Source organism: Vigna radiata, unplaced genomic scaffold (genome assembly GCF_000741045.1).
Source record: "Vigna radiata var. radiata cultivar VC1973A unplaced genomic scaffold, Vradiata_ver6 scaffold_267, whole genome shotgun sequence".
NCBI lineage: Eukaryota > Viridiplantae > Streptophyta > Magnoliopsida > Fabales > Fabaceae > Vigna > Vigna radiata.
This window is the reverse complement of record NW_014543982.1, coordinates 223,491-245,997: the sequence shown is the minus strand read 5'-3', so window position 1 is coordinate 245,997 and position 22,507 is coordinate 223,491. Positions and strand designations below refer to the sequence as shown.

The window sequence follows — 22,507 nt, the reverse complement described above, 5'->3', positions numbered from 1 at the left end:
CACATGGACATTTCAAATTTAATTACTTTGAAACTTAGTAGTCTAGATAGTTTTAATTAAATTTGTAAACAATGGGCCAATTTTTGGTAAAATAGTTTAGGCCCAAAATGTTAGAATAGATGACATGGCACCTAGGGTTTTGCAAAGGGGTGGACCCCACCTCATTTTAGAGGCAACACTTGGCCTCTTAGTAGGGAACTACAGTCGTCATATTGAATTGGCAAGAGAGGGCTGGAACGTTGGAGGGGTGTGTGAGCAGCTACCGAGACTCACTTAAGACTTTTGCTGGGAACAGTTTTTTTAGAAGGGTTTTGACTTGGAATCATGGGAACGTTAACGGGCATAGGTTGAATGAAATAAGAAAATTTACTTTTCCATTTCTTATTTTTGAAAATGCTATGGAGATTATTTTTCCTGGGATGAATGAAGCAAGTGGTGTACGTCCTAGATGCAGCTGCAAGCGCTAGCTTCAGGTGTTGCCAGTGGAGAGCACATGCGGTGAATTGCTTGGAGTGGTTCCAGCTGCTGTCACGTTCTAGAGTAGATCTAGTTTTATCAATTACTTGATTTTATCTTTGCTAAAAAATGTCCAGCTGTTACATCTTCTTTTGGATTTTGGCTTTGAGCGTCTTTGAGAGAAAAGGAGTTTTTCTTTAAACCATGCTTGTGTTTGTGCACTGATTTCAATAGATGAATGAGCGCTACTTTTATAAAATATTCATTAGTAGTTACTTTGCATTGATTGGCTCACGGTGATAGCTTGATTGAGGGGTGATTCATTTATTTTGAAAACAAGCACTGCAGTTTTGTTTTTTTTTAGATAGAAAGAGGACGTTGATTTCATTTAGGAGATGTGACGTTGATTCACTTGCAAGGGAAGGAGCTCCAATAGTTTGTCCTAGCTTTAATTTGGTTTAAATATTTTGCATTTAATTTTCTTTCCACCTACTATGTGTTTTCTTTCTNTATTCGTTTAAGTGTTGCATTTTAATAATTTTAACTGTGCTAGATATTTGTTTGCTCTAGTATTGGGTTTAGTATTTTCACTCTTTGGACTCGATTTTAAAAACATAACTGCAACCACACCAGAGGTCCAAATGCTACGTTTTATATATCACACGAAAGATAATTGAGTCTACTTTCCAGGAAAAAAAAAACCTCATCTCATTTAGAGCTTTGTAGAAAAGGTTATGGGTAAAACATTGAGCAAAGGTCAGAGTTGTCCAGTTCCAGCATGAATTTTCATAGTTACTGTAGCAGTTTCGTTTTTACTGTTTTAATTTCATTTTAAATTTTCCGCATTCACTACGCAAACCTTTCACAACCCCCCCCCCCACTTCGTGTTAGACCTAAGACTCGAACCACATTTGGTCCTTGAGAGATGACCTAGGGGTCATTCCCTACCTATACTGCATTTCTTATATGCAATCAAATTTGATTGGGCGGTGACACTCATCACACCTTGCAAAGCAATTTCAGCAGAATTTTTAAAATAAACAGTACATTTATCACTTTCAAAAGTTACCTTAAGACCTTTGTCGCATAGTTGGCTTATGCTTAGAAGGTTATGTTTGAGACCTTCAACGTATAAGACGTCTTTTATCGTCAATGTGTTTCCTCCTCCAATGTTTCCGGTTCCCATTATTTTGCCTTTGTTGTTATCCCCATAAGTTACAAATCCTTCCTTCTTTTTCACAAAAGAGATGAATCTTTTCTTGTCACCAGTCATGTGTCTTGAGCAACCACCGTCAAGATACCACAGTGATTTCTTTGACTTAGATTGTTCCTACAAAACAAGTTAGCAAGAATTTTAGGTCCCCAATCTCAATATGGGTCCTTGGGGTTAGTTTTTGCAAGTATACATCATTTCACAGCTTTAANCTTCATCTCCCACTCAAAGTATTCTTCAACATTATCTCTTCCATAGAAAGGAGGAAGGTCAAGCTTAGGTTCTACATGATGTTCTCTATGGTTGTGATGACGCCTAGGAGGGCGTTGATAGTGATCATAAGGTTGGTAGGTATGGTGATCACTATGGTGGGAATGATCATCTTGATCATGATTTTGCCTATGAGAGTGAGCTCCTAGGAGGGCGTTACTGGACTTTTGATGTTTGAGAGAAATGAATTGCTGATGCATTTTCCAGCCTTTTCTCCTATTGAAAGTCCTTCCTTATATTTCCACTTTTTCCCCTCTAGCTTCCTTCCAATGGAGAAGGCCGTCTGAGCTAGATCTCCCTTCACCAAAACACTTCATACATCCCTTCTTTCATTATCCAATACCATTCGCTGCATAACTCTACTTCACCAGTGAAATTATTCCGCTGTTTCTACATTTCTACCTTTGGAGCTCACGGTTCTGAACATAGCACCAAGGATAACTCTATCAAGTGGTCATCAGAGCTTCGGTTCGTCAATGCTTCAAAGCTAAGTATCTTGTTTCTCTGATTTTTGATTTCACTGTTTCGATTTCTCTTCGTTTTGTTTGGTTTAATTCTGAGTAAAGCTTGTTTCGCGTCTTTGTTTTCCTGGTTTCTGTTTTATGTTGCCTTGATTATGAGCTGTTTCATTTGATTCATGAGTCGCNTTTCTTGTTTCGCGTTTATTTTGTTTATGCTCCGCGTTGTTCATCATTTTTCTTCACTGTCTTTATTGATTTCAGTTCAATTGTGATTTCTGTGCATTGTCTTATGTGTTCTGCAAATTTAAATAGGTTTAAATATTGTGCTGATTTGTTCTGTGCTTTGAGTCTTTATTTTGAGTATTATTCATTATCTTAATCGGTCATATCTTGTGCTATTGAGTCTTTTAATTTCAGATCCGATACTGTCATGTTTGGTTATGTAAGTTGATTCGTTGCTTGTCAAAACTCTGAGTATAAACTGGTTTGGCACAACCTTGCTATTTTTTGGATTGAATTTTTTTCAAAAGAATCACACAAAAGAGCAATGATCTGAGAGCTCAATGATTCGAAATTTGCCTTTCAGTGCATTGCCAAATGAAGCATAGACCGAATCTGATTGCAAAGTTGAACTTAATGTGTGAATTTTGTATTCTGCTGGAGTTTGTGTTCTATGATGGTGAAATTGTGCTTACCATATGAATAGTAACTTGTCTAATTCAAGTAAACTGGTTGCATCATTATACACCTCCAAAATTTATAAAGCAGTAGGCCGAACTGCATCTTTTCTTGTTTTGAGTCTTTTCCTTTGATTTTTTTGTTCATTTCAGTAGTAGATCACGACTGGAATTCTGTGCATCCAATCCTAGAGTCATTGCAAACCATTTTTACACTTTCTAAACTGCAGAACTAAATGGTTGAAATGCTTGTTAATCTTTGTTTTGGTCCAAAACGAAATAAAGGCATATGAGTTGAGTTAATCAGTCAAAAGAGGCAAATTTTGAAAAGAAAAATGAGGAACTGAACACGTGAATTTTGAGCAAAAAGCCTATGAAATGGTGTAAACTGGCCTTGAATGAACAAAATAGCTATTGGACAAGATCAATTTTGCATCTGAAACATGTTTTCAACAACCAGTTCTGCAATTCTTTGCTGCATTTTCTTTTATTTGCTTTCTTAATTTGTTTTAGAGCTATTCATAGGTTCTGTTTGAGTGCTCACGTTCTTGGAATCTTTGTTTATTGCTTGTCTTAATTGCTGTCTCGGTTTTGTTTCAATCTGTGTAAACTCTGATCTTCCATTCTTTATTTGAGCTTTGCTTGCTTTTAAAATCTGATCTAGAGTTTCTTGTGAGTTAATTTGTCTACTGTCCTGTTCTATTTTGCCTGCCTTTGCTTAGCCTAGCCAATCTGGTTTGAGAAGCACTTTCACTCTGGAATTCTGGAAATTTGAAAGAGCTTTGTGTGCTTGATAGCCTCTTAGGTGGTGGTGGTCTAAAAGACTCTTCAGCCTTAAACTGCCAAGGGAGAATTTCCCTTTCCAAACCTTTCATTGTGAGCTTTAAATTTCTTTAAGAGAAACCTTGAGTGATGTGAGATTTGTAAGGCTGACTTGGCCTAATTTGCTTGCAATTTGTGAGAGAAAGTTGATCTTTACTTAACTGTGTTGCTCACTATTTGGCTGACTGTTCATTGTGCAGGAAAAAGAGTTTGAGTGATCAAACTGGAGCAGCTGTCTTGGGGTTCTTTTTAATCTAATCTTGCGTTCATTTGGCTCTTAAAATGTTTTCTGAATTTAATGAAATATTAAATGTTTGAATCTGATTCTGACTTCATGGATTGATTGCATACCTATGCATGTCATATAGTTAGCTGTGCATGTACTGATTTCTGAATCCACTTGTGTTAACTGCCAATATCTGATAGCAGTTTGAATGCGTTGCCTCTTTTAATCACAAATTGACATTGTTAATGTTGTATGTGTTGCTAGCCTTTGTGATTCTGTGTGCAAGGTTGATATATTTGTGTGTCAGGATCAACAATTGAACACGTGAAATCTAGAGTTTAAAGGGAGTTTCTTTTATCCTAAAGTGGATCTGATTGTTTAAATTGAGTCGTTGATACTTTCCTTTGTGTCATTAATTGTTTCATCACTGTTGATTGTCTATTGAATTGGGTGAATTATCTGTGTAGTGATATTGGATCAGTTTGAGAATTAAAGATTTGAATTGGATTGGTGAATGAGATCCAAGGGAATTGAATCCAGAAGCTTGATGTTGTCAGGAAAACAAGATTTGAGCACGTGAATGTGGGCACCAAAAAGACCAAGACCGTAGCGTAGCTTAATTTTTTTTTTTTGTTGTTTTTGTGTAATTTGATGGGCTTGTGTTAGCCCACATTCACTGTTAGTCTTAGTTTGTGTTGTAAAAGGGCCTTTTATAAAGTCCAAGTAGATTGGAAGAGTTCTTAGTGCTCTTTCCAACTCTTGGCAATTTTAATTGTTTTCTTTTTATTGTCTTTGATTTTGTGTGTCAGGTTTAGGTGTGACTTTTGTCATAATAAAGTCCGCTGTGTTTGTCTCCCGTTTTAGGAGTCTTAGAGTCCGTTAATTATTTGTGAGTTGTGTCCTTTGATTTTAAAAGTGATTTTATTTTAAAGGGTAATTAGTAAGTAGTTTAAGATAAATCTGGCTAAGGCAAGATTTGGTATTTAAGCAACCCTTGTGGTTCACCTCTCTTACCTGGGATTTTTCTAAAGTGGAAGCTTTTAGTCCTTTAGATTAAGAAAACTTTTAGAAGCAAAGATGTCTTGTTATAGTTCATATAGGTCTTCTAGGTTAGGTAATGTTGATGAAATGTTTAAGCAAGCTAGGAATCTTCCATTCTTTGGTAAAGAAATAGGTGCATTAACATACCTAGCTTGGGAAAAAGAGGTTGATAAAATAGATCCTTGGTTTTATAGAGAGAGTCAATCTTATGTTCTTAGCATTTATCTCTCTAAGTTAGAAGAACATGCAAGAGAGTGGTGGGATGAAAGACAATACCATGTTAGGAAAGGTAGAAAGTCTACTATTAGGGATTGGTATGATTTAAAAGCTTGCATGAGAAGAAAGTTTGTGCCTTCAAGCATTAAAAGAAACTTAGAATTAATTAAGAATTGCATTGAAGATAGAAAGATATTTCTTGAGAGTCTAAATGATCATGGGTTTCTTAGGAGAGAATTAGAATTTGGGGCAAGACTTAAAGAGATCAAGGATAAGAAAAGAAAAAGAGAGATTAAGAGAAAAGAAGAGGAAGAAAGGAAAGAAGAGAAGAGAAAGAGAGAAGAAGAGAGAAGAGAAGAATTAAGAAGAGAAGAAGAGAAGAGAGAAAGAGAAGAAAAAGAGAGAAGAGATAAAGAAGAGAGAAGTAGAGAAGAAGAGAGAAGAAAAGAAGAGGAGAGAATAGAATAGGATAAGAGAAGGAGAGAAAGACAAGAAAGGGAAAAGAAAGAAAAGGAGAAATTTTCAATTCTTTCAAAGACCATTGAACTTAGAAGGGAAGGTTTCCAAATTCTTTATTTCTTTTTCAAATGTTGTTGAGTCTTTAAATATTAATTTCTCTTTCAAATCAATTGCCATACCATATTTTATGCAAACCTTTTCAAACTATGGCAATTCAAATCTTGAGTTATTGTTATCTTCAAGAAAAAAAGTAACTCAAGACAAAATTGAATTTGGACTTCTAACATTTTCAAAGATTACAAATCAAAATATTAGAAGTTCTTATTCTCTTGTATTTATAGAAAATTTCTTCCTTGGATTGATATTAATTGAAGATATATTTGATGCATATTGCATATTTGTGTTTGATCCAGGAGGAAGAAAAGTGGATCTCCAAGAATAAGGCCACTTAAAGATGGCCATGCTCCCAAAACTTATGTGGAGCCTCTCCATAAGGCGATTGCCAGATTTGAGGACAAATCTTTTTTTAAGAGGAAGGGTAGGATGGAATCCTTCTTGACACAGTCCTCTTAGTTGTAATTTTTCATTTCATTGTACGCGTAGTTTAGCTTGCAAGGAGCATGGGTCACTATAAATACCCAGCTCCTCACTTGTATTACTTACTTTTAAGATGAATGAGAATTAACTTTTCTAAATCAAAAAATAATTCTCTCTTGAAAGTCACAAGGCTAGAGAGTCCAAAGACTCCCTCTAGCCACCTTCCAAAGCACACTTCTTATTTTTCATTTTCCAATTACTCCATCGTGCTTCTCTCTCATCCACCGTGGGCCACTCCTTCGCTGCCACATATCACCTCGCTTGCGTCAGCGTGTCAGCGTCATCAGCTAAGGCAATTTCCATCTCGCGCTTCACACACATCACTCATTCTCTCAGTTTCATTCATAGCGTCTCCGTCACGAGAGCGTCTTCCTCTCGAGAGCTCTCATCAGCCGTAAGCTTCTTCACTTCTTCATTATCATTTTCCTCTCCATTTGCTCACTGAAACACCTTTCTCTACTCAGATTTCCTTTGATCAAACCCTAAACATTTCGATCTACATATGTTCGAACATTTCCTTCGTTTTCCATCGATAGATCCATCCTTTGCTCCGATCTAATACATTTCTACCATTTAATCTGTGTTTTGAACCGATTAATCGGTTCATTTTGAGCTTCTCTCGCTTTCTAGGGTTCAGTAAGAGTGTTCTTCTCTGATTCAGCATCGATCTCGAGTTTTCGTTCGATTTCTCTCTTAATCTAGAAGTTGTTAACATATTCCGCTGTGTATCTCTCGCCAAAGAAGCTTGGAGGAGCTTTACTGGCCTTCGCGTCACGCCAATCGGACAGCTCCTCAAGGCGTCTTCTATCAGAGTCTGATTGCTTATACGATCAAAGATGAGCTATCATTACATTTGTTCTCAATCAAAAACGAAAAGGCAACGCTGAAGAGAAGCAAGAACGTGACAGAATTAAAAACTGCAAACACTTTGCACATGACAGAACAATACGGATCTGAAAGTAGAGGTTGAATTTGAATCAAAACAAATAAAAAGCACCGATTAAAATGATGTAAACACTCTATTGAACAGTGAACGAACAAATATCCACAGAAAAACACGAAATGAAAACTGAAAAGCAATATAACAGTGACGAAAAAAAAAATTCAAAGCAATGACAAAAGGGAACAGTACATGACAGGATCTGAATATTGAAGGAGATGTGACTTATCTCATGCAGAACCGCGTGGATGTGCTGGCTCTGACTACCAAATGATGGAAGCTCCCTTGCAATTCAATCACGAACAGCGGAATGCAGGTGCAACATGAAGCACAAAAGGTGTTTGATGAAGGCTTCAATGAAGATGTGTGGAAGAAGCAAGGATTCTCAAGCTCCGAAAGCCTTCCAAGAGGGAAGGAAGCTAGAGGAGAGGGTGCAGAAGAGGCATAAGTGTTTGAACTCTGAAAAATGATTCTGGAGAAATCTCAACAGCATTTCATTAAGTTTCAAAGTTGAAGTTTTACAAAGAGAAGAGTCCTCCTTTTATAGATGAAGGAGTGACTAAAAAACGTGCTAAGCAAGCTACTCTAAGTGTAAAAGAAGCTTGTGGAGGTAGCTATGCAGTTGGAGAGACTTGGGACGCAAGGTACAACATGCCAGGTCAGCAATCCAAGTGAAGAAGAAGATTCTGCAGTGTCTGGTGCTGGGGCGCCTTGGAGAGGGGCGTTGGGGCGCCATCTGGCTTCCTTTTGTGATTCCTTGGTTGTCCTTCTTGGCAGCCTTCCTTAGCTGTATGTACATGGTGTCTCCTCTTTATTAAAGGCCTACAAAACAATGTAAAGTTTATTTAGTAAAGAGAAAAATGTGTTTAGTAAGTAATACTCCATAAAAGTAAAGTAGTGAGTACTCCCTCTTCCTCTTGGATTCTCTTGGACATGACTCTTGTTAAAGGACCTATGTTGATCTTGGATGGTCCTCCATCAAATAAGCATTGTTGGAGAAATATCAAGGCTCGAGTAGAGGCAACAGGGCTTGGGTATGCTAACCTTGTATATCGTATCATAGTGATAATGATGATGAAATGATAAAAGCTTAAGATGAACTCATATCATAGGTTCTAACTATATTACAAAGGTTGGAGAGGAAAACCCTTGTAGAGATACTAGGACAACAAAGTTTTTGGAGTTGATACAACAATTTAATATATTTTCCCTGCCAAACACATTAAATTTTATGGGAAAAATTTGCACTAAAAATTGACCATGTGAGTGTATTTATATTTTTGTTATTATAATAATTATATTCAAATTATAATTCATTATGTTAGGTATATGGATTATCCAGAGGAATAATTGATTACCTGTGCGACTTGGACAATACTGACTCAGACTGAGATAATCAATTATTTTGACCAATAATCGATTATTAGCGCGATCATTCCTTTTCCTCTTAAGCTCGTGATAATCGATTATTTCACCAAATAATAGATTATCTATGCAAAGTTTCTTTAGACAGGAAAAGTTCTAAGTGTTTACAATCAACAGAGTTATTTCTAATACAATTTATTCTAAAAAATGCTTTTAAAATAATTACAACAAGAGTCTTCAAGTTCTTCACTTTGTAGCATCATCAAAACCATAATATCTTGACATCAATGCTCCTCATTGGTAACAATATATGGATTTATTGAGCTCAATGCATATAGAATCTAGGAATACAAAGACTTAGATCCAACAATACTTGTTAACTTTGTGACTCAGAAACATATTTACTTGACCTTTTACATTAGTTTTTTAACTTGCATTTTTTCTATTATTATATTAGTATAACTAATTGTTTTCCATTCAATATTTATTATTGAAAATTATTTGTAGTTATACATAGGAATTACATAGTAACGTGGTTTTGTTCACTTCAAAGAAAATTCATCCAAAAATAAGGAAAAACTTATTATAAAGGAAACTTTAATATTATTTTATTAAATTAGACATTTATTAGTGTATTTTGACTATCATATATCCTTACTCTAATTATAGTTGTAGTTGCCACAAATATTTTAAGTGAAAGTAGAAGAAAAAGATCATTACAATATACCTAAGGTTAGACAACTTTTAATACATACAACAATAATTTTAGTCATGTTACTCAGAGACGAAAATGAAAATCAAAGTTTATATGGTAAAAGAAAAAATAATAGTTACCCAAATGAAACCAACTATAAGGAAATGAGATCATCGAGATTATATGTTTTTAGATTACCCAATACACTAGAGTGCCTAAGTCATTTAAAACGAAAATAGGTACGGAAATGAAAAAGGATAGATTTATATATACACGTCTCCCACACCCAAATTACAACTATGTATTATTAATATTTATATCCATTGTCAAAGTGAGACATCATTGTCAAAGTGCAACTTCAATAGTTGAGTCATTTTTTTTTTCAGCTTTTAATCTGATTTAGCATCTAGTTCACTGCTAAACAGCTTAATGTGATTCTTCAGTGTCCTTCTCCAGTTTTAAATCTTTGTGTTGAACTCATTTTGAGTGTTCAAAATTCTTTTGCTGCTGTGTGCTTGAATTTGGTTGGTGGAGTAGTTAAAATTGATGGTTAAAAGGAACTTGACTAGTGAATTTTGGAAATATTGATATCTAACCGTAGCTGGTAGCATCTACAAGTTTAAAATCATAAACTAAACTTGTTCATGCTATAAGATTGTGTTTATTAACTTTGTGCAATTTGAATATTCCAACCACCAATTTCAGCATTTATTCTGATACAAGTTGCTTGTCAATTTCCAAACTGTTTGATATGAATGATGCATTCGTAATTGTGTTTAGTTTGGTAGCAAAAGCTTGGTTTAATTTAGAAATATAAAAATTACAATGTAAAGTCAATCATAAAATTCAATTTAAAAAGCTGACCGAACTAGTGCCATTCTGATTAAAATTTGATGCATCAGTAATTAAAAGCTCTTTCAGGCATTTTTGCAAACAGTTTTGCCTGCTTCTCAATTGAGCTTGAATTTGATCTTATGCAACTTGTAAATGTTTTTCTTGCTTTCTGAATCTAATCTAGAGCATTTCCTAGGATCCCTTTGAGTCCCTTCGTTGTTGGAATACCTTTTAAATGCTTGCTTTTAATTTTTGGCTTTCTTGCACATAAACTGTTCGACGAATGGTTCAGTGGTGCATTCTGCGTCTTGCAATAGCTGTTTACATTTGTGTTGTTTATCATTGACTCTTTGGTGGTTTGAGGGAGCTATCTTGTGGGTGCAGACTAGCCAAACACCTTTTCATCACTGATAGCCTCCTAGGAAGTGGAGAGTGAGTGGAAAACTCAATTCTGGAAGTTGTTTGGTGTAGTAGTTGTTACCATTTCTGATTTGCCATGCCTTGTTGAGTGTTGAAACAACAAATGTGCACAAACACCATACCTGTAGTTGTGAGAATTGTGCTGATCAATAACAACAACTTCCCTTGAGAGAGAATTCAGTTTGTTGGTGTCGCAACCGAAAAATCGCGACGGGACGACGATCCAAAAAAAGAAAACAATTTTTTTGAAAAAAGAGATTTTGGAAAAAAGTTTTTGGAGTCGCCACCATAGTTTATTCTGGAAAACTATAGAAAAAACCATAAAATGATAAAGCAAGGTCCACGAAAACCAAAGATTGGGTTCGGGAGTCGGTTACGTGTGGGAAAGGTGTTAGCACCCGCACAACGCCTGCCCTAAGGCAGTACCTTTAACTAAATACGTGAATTTGATGTGGTTTGCAAAATGTTTAATTTCCCCTAAAAAATAAAACTCTAAAGAAAACAAAATATTTTTTTTGTGTTTTTTGTGCCCGACAAGGATTGACCTTGCTCCTACGTATTCTCAGTTGGACTATGAAATCAGGGTTACGTAGTTCTTTCAGAAAAATTGGTTGAAAAATTTGTTTAAGAAATTTGTATTTTGTTTTTTTGATATAAAAAGGAAAAAGGTTCTTAGCACGAGGACGATGCGTGCGATCACACACGTGCTTAAACCTTTAAAACATTATTTATTTTTAATTTTTAAAAGGAAGAAAGGTCCCAGCACGAGGACGATGCGTGCGATCACACACGTGCTGAGAACCTTTAAAACATTATTTTTTTATTTGTTTTGTAGAAAGGAAAGGATTTTCTAGCACAAGGACGATGCGTGCGATCACACATGCGCTAGAACCCTTAAAATAATATTTTTTTAATTTTATTTTGTAGAAAGGAAAGGATTTTCTAGCACAAGGACGATGCGTGCGATCACACATGCGCTAGAACCCTTAAAATAATATTTTTTAATTTTATTTATAGAAAGGAAAGGATTTTCTAACACAAGGACGATGCGTGTGATCACACATGCGCTAGAACCCTTAAAATAATATACTTTTTAATTTTATTTATAGAAAGGAAAAGGAAAAGATATTTAGCACAAGGCCTACGCGAGCGGTCGCACGTGTGCTTAAACCTTTTCAAGATATTTTTATTGATTTTTTATAAAAGGAAGAAAAGGTCTTAGCGCGAGGCTGATGCGAATGATCGCACACACGCTTAAACCTTTAAATTATTTTTGATATTATTTTTTATGAGTTTTATAATTTTTATTTTTCAAACAAGCAATAATAAAACAAATTCTAAAGCTAAAGAAATAAAAGCAAAGACAAATAAAAAAATACAGTCCAATAGGCCCAATAAGAAAAAAGGAGTGTAGAAGACAAAACCAGGGGTGCAACATGAAACTTATTGGCCCATGACCAAAGGTAAGGGTGCAGCAGTGCCATTTGGGGGTGTCACTGGATATATGTTTTGCTGATCAGGCCCAAGGCCTCTTTTATTGTTTGCCAGAAACAATATGGGCTTAAACCCATATGGAAGGAGGTGCGAATGGAGAACAAGAGGTGGTAGGCAGAGAGAATATGGCCCAGAGCCAGGCCCAAAGATTCCTTTTGTATGCAGATAGGGAATGGTGGTGTGAGTAGCATTGCGTGGTGACAGGAGGAGAAATTGCAGCCCAATGGCCAAGCCCAAGGCCCTTAGCTCAAAACATTTGGGGGTCTGCCCTTCCTCACATCATTTGTAGATCACACCATTTGCAGATGCGACCAAAGTTTCTTCTCCAAAGCAGGGAACCCTAGGGAGGGGTTTACCTTCGCTGTAGGCGTNTGCCACAAACACCAACAATTCAGCCATCGTNGCTCGCGGTCTGAAACNTCNTCGGTGATGACNCTCGCTGCCNGAGCCACCGCCGACCAAAGCACCAAGATCTCCTTTGCNTTCTTCTCTTCGCGTGAGGGAGACCCTCTTGCTCGTGAANGANNNCAGTCGTTCGTCGTCGCGACAGTAACGCTGCCACCAAATNAGGATCGNNGACCTCCATCGAGTTCTCTCCACCATCATCGCGCCACANCCACCAAGTCTTCTCTNCTTCCTCTNTTTCTCTGCACAGCAGCTNANTGGCGCCATGACATCTCCANTTGGTCGGCCAAGTGTCACCGTCGGCGTTGAAGATAAGAGNAAACTCNTTGTTGGAATTTCTGACAGTGTAAACAGAGGCACCAATGATAGATTTAGCGACGATTAGAGCCCAATGTGACAGTGGCAGTAAGGGCATGTTCGTGGGACAGAGGATTGCGATGAGCTTGAGCTAGGGCTCACCTTGTGTCATCCGAACAAATGGAGAGATTGGCCCCAAAATGGACATAGTGCTGATGGATGAAACTGGAAGATGACAGAAACGGGTTTGAGTGTCCGCGGGATTCCATTTTATCCTTCCTATTCGCTCAATCCCCTCAGACAGGACTCACCTTTTCACCCGTTCACTATAGGTGAATGCTAGATGGCGCTGGAGGCGAGTGGCTTCTTCTCTGCTTTGCTTTGATTGGGTTTTGTGTGATGGAGGATGATAATGCTCCGAACTGTTAATGGGAAATCATTGGTGTTGGAGATGATAGGAGTAGTGGAATGGATGGTGGGATGGTGTGGTCAGTGATGGTGAATACGACTGTAGTGATGGGTTGTGCGTGATCATGAGGCCTCGTGTGCGTGTTGAGTGATGGAGAGAAAAATGTATGAGGTCAATCTGTTGATGTGTGAGAGTTGTGTGTCTGGTGAATCTGTTTCGGTTAAAGGTGATATGGTGAGTCAGTGTATGGGTCAAGGTGGGTTGAAATTTGAATACTGTTAGAGATGAGGAATTGGGACCCAAAAGGGAAATTTGATTAGGTGTTACGGGATGGTGATCAGAGGGGTGGAAAATGGTGTGTATGATGATTGTTGAGGTGGAGGATGGATTGAGAATTGGTGTCTGCGTGAGGGAGGAGGCAATTCTGTTACGCCAGGGAGGAAGCAAAGAAAACGTGTCTGTTCTGTCAGCCAATTCCCCCTCTCTGTTTTACCTGTGTGGGTTTTCATTCAACCTCTTGAACCGCTGCCCCTCTACTCCTGTTGTTGTCTCTTTTTTTTTTCAATTGAAAATCCCATATAATAGTTTATGGGTGCAGTAGCATGTAGCGTCCAGCCCATCTCCAACCCCAAATAAACAACACTGTGCTCTATATTCACATGTGGATGGCAGCTGCTATTTACTTGTTCACCCATTGCTAATGTTAAGTCGTGGCATATTTCAAGCCCAATATGAATATTCTTCTTCTTTCCTTTCTCCTTTTTTTTCTTTTCTTTTTATCTTTTTTTTCTTTTTTTTTCTTTTTCTTTTTCATTTTTGTATTTTTATTTTTATTTTTATTTTTCTCTTTTTTTTAAAGACTAATACAAGAAATCAAATAAAATCAAATAATAAAAACAAAGTAAAATAATAATAAAATAGAATTAAAATAAGACAAAAATAAAAACTAAATCCTATTATTTAATCATCCGGACAAAATTGGGTGTTGACAGCTGCCCCTCTTTACTTAGACTTTACTGGATAATATGAAAATGTGATATTTTCGTATTATCTGAGTAAAAGTTAAGTAAAGATAGAAACACTAATTTCGTCTGGGTTTCAAACATGAAAGAAAGCGAACAAAAATGAAACAAGTCGCGATGCCCAAAAGACCAATGCCAAGCAGAGGCCCCAAAATCACAGAACAGAAATTTAAATCCGACCATTGCCAAGCAGAGAGTCGATAACAGAAAACTAAAACCTGGACTTGACCATTGCCTCACAGAGGGCCAAACTCGCAGAACAGAAATTTAAATCTGACCATTGCCACGTAGAGGGCCGATAACAGAAAACTAAAACCTGGATTTGACCATTGCCTCGCAGAGGGCCAAACTTGCAGAACAGAAATTTAAAACCGACCATTGCCAAGCAGAGGGCCGATAACAGAAAACTAAAACCTGGATTTGACCATTGCCTCGCAGAGGGCCAAACTCGCAGAACANTCAGAGATCGTTTCTCCAGGTTGCATTCTGAACATCTCATATTCCTGAATGAGAGTGTTCTTCTTAGCGCGTTTCACGTCCTTTGTTCCTTCATGAGTGACTCTGAGGACTTCCCACATTTCCTGTGTTGTCTTACACACTGAAATTCTATAAAACTCATTAAGTACAACAGCAGATGAAATTATATTGCGAGCTTTAATATCAAACTGAGCTCGTGTATTTTCTTAGGAATATAAGGACCCCATAAAAGGACCATTTTGTACAGCTTCCCAGATGCCTCCATCAACAGACCCCATAAAAATTTCCATTCTAACTTTCCAAAAAGCATAGTTATCACCAATAAACAGTGGAGGTCTGTTAATGGAAGCACCCTCAGCATATACAAGGTTTTGATTGTGACCGGCCATTTTCGCAAATATTTTGAAAAACTATCAAAGCAAGCTCTGATACCAATTGTTGGTATCGGAGGAGGTATTTTTCGAAGAGTATAACGCAGTGGAATAAAACTTATAGTAAGCGGAAAGCGTGTTCGGTCACAGTTAAAACGAAATTGGTCCTTTTTTGCAAAAATAATTTTCATTCAGAAAATTAATCAAACAGTTAATATGCATAAAGTAAAATGAGTGTAAGGAATAGAAAAATCACACGAGTATTTTTATACTGGTTCGATTCAACATAATCTACGTCCAGTCGTTAATCACTATAAAGAGTGATTAACAGTTCCACTAAAAACAATCTCACAGATTACAATTAAATGAACAAAATATAAAATAAAGAAAACCACTCTACCAACTTGAAGAGAACCACTCCGGCAATCGACCAACGATTCGCGAGCTTCTCCTTTCACAAGACCAGGCAGAGCACACTCTACCAACTCGAAGAGAACTGCTCCGGCAATCGACCAACGATTCGCGAGCTTCTCCTTTCACAAGACCAGGCAGAGCACCTTCCTAACTTGAAGAGAGTCTGTTCCGACTATCGACACACGATACGCAAGCCTCTCCTTTCACAAGACCAAGCAAGGGAACAATGAACAAAAGCTTTCTGAGAACTTCCCTCTGACACACAGTGTTCTAATTTGCTTTCTCAGTTCAAAACGTTGCTTCTGAAGATTTCAAAAACCAAATATATAGCCAAGTACACTGAATGCCAAAAGTCAGCTCCCAACTNCCATGAATAATCGATTATTGTAAGTGATAATCGATTATTCGAGTCCGTTACAGAGTTTTCAAAAAATGATAATCGATTATATGAAGTGATAATCGATTATTCAAGTATGACTTGTGATAATCGATTATTGCTTCATGATAATCAATTATTCTAGTACAAAAAGCATGTGATAATCGATTATAGCTTGTCCATAATCGATTATTCCAATAAAAATTACAAGGTTTAATATTCTCCTACTACATTCAAAATCTACAAGTTGCTTTTTAAATATTTTCCTACTATATCCAAAATCTACAAGTTGCAGCATCATCAAAACACATATTCAGGTTTTACCAATACTCCTTATTGGTAACACCACTAAGCATAGATGTAAACATGGATTTCAACAATTCTCATGAAGCAAGTGTTTCACTCAATCTCTTAAGTGTTTAGAAGGTCACTCCACTCTTCTACTGTTCACATGTCACATAAAACAACATTGTCATTCATCTAAAACAATCAAAATCCTCACATGAAAATGCCATCACAAGGACTTTTCCAAGGCTTGTAATGAGGTTGGGTTATCAAGAAAAAATGTTTTTTTCGGAATACAAAATCCTTGAGTTAAGAGAGTTATTTTAACATTCAAAGTTCAAGAAAAACTCTCCTTTTTTCACCAATCTCACTCGTTCCCAACTTCTTCTTCCCTTCTCTTTTATTTTACATTGAGCTCATCTTTCATGCTTTTTTTCTTTTCTTTTTTTCTCACATGCATATTTCTTTTTCAACACTTGAGCTCAATGCTACTCTTTTGCCATTCAACTTTCCCCATACAACCCCAAACTTGAACCTTTCCAACACATACATTAATCTCAACCCAACTCAAGGTCAATAATTTTGATTCAAGGGTTTTTATCCTGTTTAAGGTTAAGGTTCAAAAAGGGTATATATTTTAATTACTTTGGGTAAAAATATGGCTAAGTAAGGGCTTTCAAACATGGCCTTAATCATATGACATAAACATGCAATTCAATCAATTATCAAGATTCGGGCAATATCATTCATGATTTCTTGTGAACAATACAAACATCAAGAAAAACTCTAGAGCTCAATACCTCACACAACATGCTTTCTCACACATCATTCATGCATCCTGCTTAGCATCACAATCACAATCATAAACCACTATACATCTGTTCTCATAACTAGTGAACCATTTACCTGGAATCAACATGCACACAGTTTCAACCATCAACCACATTCAATCATCATCATTGAATAACTCATCATGCAATATAAAATCAAGCCATCATCCGAACCAGGGTACAGGCCAAGCATAGATGATAACGGTTGAAAAATAGTTATTTTCATATATCATTTTAGACCAAACTACACCCTTTAAGACTTAGAACGAGCTTAGAATCAAGTAAAACTCAATAAATGAGTCAGTCGAGAGTCAAAAGCTGCTTTTAGCGATATTATGCTTGTTTTGCATTGTTTTGTAGTGATTTTGATGAAAGGGAAGATTGGGGTTGAAGATAAAGGTCTTAGACTAAAGACAGAGGAAGAAAATTGAAGAAAAGAAGAGTCAAGAAACCGCCCGGCGGCAAAATTCACTGCTGGGCGGTCCAAGGCGAGGAGTAGGCACCTGGCATGGGTGCTGGGCGGATTTGCGATTAGAGGCAAACTGCCGGGCGGTGGCGTGATTAGGGGAAAACCGCCTAACGGCATAAGTGTGCCGTCGGGCGGTTGTCCGCTAGGCCTGGGCCTGATTTCTGTGACGCTCCTCAGCTATAAATAGTCCTGTTGCGATTTCATTCTCATTCTTTTGACAGAAGAGGGCGGCCGGAAAGTTTGCATAACAATTAGATAATCAAGCACATTAAACAAGAGGAGTAGATAAGAGGGAGCGGATAAGATGAAATTGTAAACCCCCAACAACTCCATTCCTCCATAGCCTTTTTCGTCAATCGAATCAACCCATTGCATGTTTATTTTTTGTCTTTGCATCTACAACAATTAATTCTTTCTTTACAAGTCTTAAGATTTTGATTCACACGAACGAGCCTTTCGAGTCTCTTAGGAAGAACGATATTGGGTATTACCGATTATATTACTTGCACGATCTGGTACACTTGCCAGTGAGTCAACAAGTTTTTGGCGTCATTGCCGGGGACTCGAGGTTATTTTTAGTAGTGTGAATTGATTGAATTTCACGTGATTTTTCATGTTTGTTTTTATTCTAATAAATGTTCTCTAGGGTTTTGTGCCTAATGTTTGTAGAATGCAGTACTTACAAGGATTTGATTATATGGGCACTCAATCCTACCAAAATAATTTCAATCATTGGTGGGAACCTCACTCGTACATGGATCAAAGTCGATATGGACAAGCTGCTGAGCCTCATTTCATGCCTATACAAAGAAGTGCAGAATCTGATGAACTTTTTCAGAGGATTATGATCTTTGAACCATACCATGTCAAAGGCATAGAGGAGAATATAAAGACATGTATACTAGATTTTCTTCTCATAGAAGCATGGAGGAGAGGTAACATTATTTGTGGCAGCAACAATGCTCTTCACCAATAGAAACGTGGGAGTATGATCAACAACTTTGTCAACAAACAGCTGATGTGACGGAACAAGTCAAAAGCTTGAATGAAAAGTTCGACAAATTTCTAGAGAGGTGTGATTCCAAGAGATATGAAGTTACCTTCAAGAATTTGGAGACACAAATGGATGAGGTTGTTGATGAGGAGAAGGTGGAGAGAGAAGTGGAAAAGATAGAAGAGGAGAAAATAGAGGAAGATGAAGCAGAAAGGTTGAGTGAGGGAGAGAAAGATGAGGAGAAAGAAAAAGCAGTGGTTGACAAAAAAAGAAAAAATAAGAAAAAAGAACAAAAGAAAGTGGAAGAAGGAGAAGGTTGATAAAAAGAGGAAGAAAGGAAAGAAGAAAAGATCATATGAAAAGTCTCTTCCTCATAAAAAGAAAAATCATAGGAAGGAAAAGAAGTTCAAGCACTATATAGAGATCTTCAAGAAATTGGAGATCAAAATTCCTATGATTGAAACATGGAAACCGGTGCTTAGTTTGATCAACTTTTTGAAGAGATTCAGCAGGAAGAAGAAAAAGAAGAAAATAGCAAGCAAAAGGAGTATCAACACCTACTGATGGGTGTTTGAACTCTACCGGGTCAAGCTAATGATGTTAAAAGAGCGCTAACTGGGAGGCACCCCAGTGATTGTTGTATACTATTTTTCTTTTAGTTGGATTTATAAATATTGGTATTTTTGAACATTTTTTTTTTGGGTAGCATCTACTGAGGGATGCTAGAAGATTTAGGTATCTACTGAAGGATACCAGGAAGGTACACCTACTGATGGGTGTTGGGAAGGTATGCACTTATTGACAAGTGCTAGACATGTTTGGGTCAGGCTCGTGACGTTAAACAAGCGCTACTAGGAGGCAACCTAGGTTCTCTCTTTCACTTTTGCATTTTAACTTCTTAGAATAGGGTGAATTTTATTTTCCGTGTGTATGCTTAGCTTGAATACTTTTCTAAAAATGTTTGACTGAACAAATTGCATGATGAGTCTGTTTAATGATGATTTGATGTGGATGACAATTGAGCTGCATTGCATGTTGACATTCTGTGAAAAAGATGGGTGATGAATTATGATTGTGGTTATGATGCTAAGCAGGGTGTTTGAATGAATATTGTGTGAGAACGCATGTTGTGTAAGGTATTGAGCTCCAGAGCTTTCATTGTTGTATGTATTGTTCACAAGAAAGCATGAATGATATTGCCTTAATCTTGATGATTGATTGAATTGCATGTGAATGTCATATGATCAAGGCCATTTTTCAAAACCCTTCTTTAGCCAAATTTTCACCCAAAGTGCTTGAAAATATTATACCCTTTTTGAATTTCAACCTTAAACAGGATGTGAACCCTTGTCTTGACATTCTTTACCTTGAGTTGGGATGAGCTTAATTGCATGTGATGAAAAGGTTCAAGTTTGGGGTTGCATGGGGAAACTGAAAGGCAATTGAAAAAGCATTGAGCTCAAATGTTGTGAAAGAAAAATACATGAGAAAAAGAAAAGAAAAGAAGAAAAGCATGAAGATGGGCTCAATGCAAAAGAAAAGGGAAAAAGTTAGGAATAAGTGAGATTGGTGAGGAAGAGAGTTGTGCTTAAATGTGAATACTATGATAGCTCTCTTAACTCAAGGATTTTGCATTTCAGGAAAACCAATTATTCTTGTTATCCCAACCTCATTACAAGCCTTAGAAAAGTCCTTTTGATGGCATTTGCATGAAGGGATTTTGGTTGTTTCAGATGAATGGCAATTTTGTTTCATGTGACTTGTGAATGATAGAGTGTTGGAGTGTTACCCTAAACACTTGAGTTATTGAGTGAAACACTTGCCTGGTGAGAATTGCTAAATTTCATGATTGCATCTTCGCTTAGTGGATTGATCATTCATAATGTGTAACATCTGTTGAGTAACTTGTGAAATGAACTGAATTGGAAGCATGTGTGCATCTTGATTTGATTTCACTGAAGATCTGAAGTTGAGTAGTTCTTGTCATGTACTTTAGGAATGTTGAACCATTGGAAGAAATAGTAGAAAGCCAAGCTTTATTTTGTTTGCTGTTTTGTTTTGTTTGCTTGAGGACAAGCAAAGTTCTAAGTTTGGGGTTGTGATAACGGTTGAAAAATAGTTATTTTCATATATCATTTTAGACCAAATTACACCCTTTAAGACTTAGAACGAGCTTAGAATCAAGTAAAACTCGATAAATGAGTCAGTCGAGAGTCAAAAGCTGTTTTTAGCGATATTATGCTTGTTTTGCATTGTTTTGTAGTGATTTCGATGAAAGTGAAGATTGGGGTTGAAGATGAAGGTCTTAGACTCAAGACAGAGGAAGAAAATTGAAGAAAAGAAGAGTTAAGAAACCGCCCGGTGGCAAAATTCACCGTTGGGCGGTCCAAGGCGAGGAGTAGGCACCTAGCGTGGGCGCTGGGCGGATTTGCGATTAGAGGCAAACCGTCGGGCGGTGACCCCCTGCCGCCGGGCGGTGGCGTGATTAGGGGCATACCGCTGGGCGGCATAAGTGTGCCGCCGGGCAGTTGTCCGCTGGGCCTGAGCCTATTTTCTATGACGCTCCTCAGCTATAAATAGCCCTGTTGCAATTTCATTCTCATTCTTTTGACAGAAGAGGGTGGCCAGACCTAATTTTCACTCTCTGGAGAAGATCTCTTGGATGCTTAGGCTCCTCTTCATCTTATCTAGGGTTTTCTTTTTCATTCTTCCATTATTTTTCATCAAGTTCACCATGACAATGGTGAACTAAACCCTTTTGTTGTTGGGGGAAACAATGTAATCTTTAGAAACTCTCTTTTATCGAAACTCTTGTTTATTTATATGATTCTTCATATGCTTTGATTATCAATTGTTGGGTTCTCATCTGCGCTTAATGCTTTTGTCATTTAACTCATTCGATAACTGTTGTTTGTCTGTATTGATACGAGAACGTACAATAATGTCATCAACTGGTAAGAAATTCCTTGATTAAGCAATACCAACCTAGGGATAGGGGGTAGGACGATCAATTGTTTTTGCTTCTGTTCTTAATGCATTATTAATTGCTAGGGGAGGCTAGGGATAACAAGCCGGTAATTAGTAATAGGTTCTTCTCGCTGAGGGATCGAGTTAAGGGTAGGCCAAGAAAGTTTGCATAACAATTAGATAATCAAGCACATTAAACAAGAGGAGTAGATAAGAGGGAGCGGATAAGATGAAATTGTAAACCCCCAACAACTNGAAAACTAAAACCTGGATTTGACCATTGCCTCGCAGAGGGCCAAACTCGCAGAACAAAAATTTAAATCCGACCATTGCCAAGCAGAGGGCTGATAACCGAAAACTAAAACCTGGATTTGACCATTGCCTCGCAGAGGGCCAAACTCGCAGAACAAAAATTTAAATTCGACCATTGCCACACAGAGGGCCGATAACAGAAACTAAAACCTGGATTTGACCATTGCCTCGCAGAGGGCCAAAATCACAGAACAGAAATTTAAATCCGACCATTGCCACGCAGAGGGCCGATAATAGAAAACTAAAACCTGAATTTGACCTTTGCCTCGCAGAGGGCCAAACTCACAGAACAGAAATTTAAATCTGACCATTGCCACGCAGAGGGCCGATAACAGAAAACTAAAACTTGGATTTGACCATTGCCTCGCAGAGGGCCAAACTTACAGAACATAAATTTAAATCCGACCATTGCCACGTAGAGGGCCGATAACAGAAAAATAAAACCTGAGGTGCCAGGCGAGCTGGGCTTATGGGCCAGGTGAAACTGGGCTTTTGAAATTTTGAAATGGCCAGATTGTTGGTATCGTAGGGGTTAACTTTTAAAAGAGTTTAGCGCAGCGGATTAAAACACAGAGAGCGTAAAGCGTAATAAGTCACAGTTGAAACGAAATTAGCCTTTTTATAAAAAACAATTTTCTTTCAGAAAATTTACCAAGCAGATTACGTGCGTTAAAAATAAAATGAGTGTAGGGCA

At 37.3% G+C, this 22,507-nt stretch overlaps 1 protein-coding gene across 1 annotated transcript in view; it reads right to left on the bottom strand.

The window, feature by feature from the left end:
* LOC106755124 overlaps positions 1-2,139 on the bottom strand; it is a 10,875-nt gene extending 8,736 nt beyond the window's left edge. Inside the window, exons 1-2 of the mRNA XM_022778161.1 lie at positions 1,873-2,139; positions 1,526-1,786 (exon numbers count right to left, since the gene is read on the bottom strand). Of these exons, the coding sequence (XP_022633882.1) occupies positions 1,526-1,786; positions 1,873-2,139 (528 nt within the window). The remainder of the gene's footprint in view (positions 1-1,525; positions 1,787-1,872) is intronic.
* Positions 2,140-22,507: the final 20,368 nt, after the last annotated feature.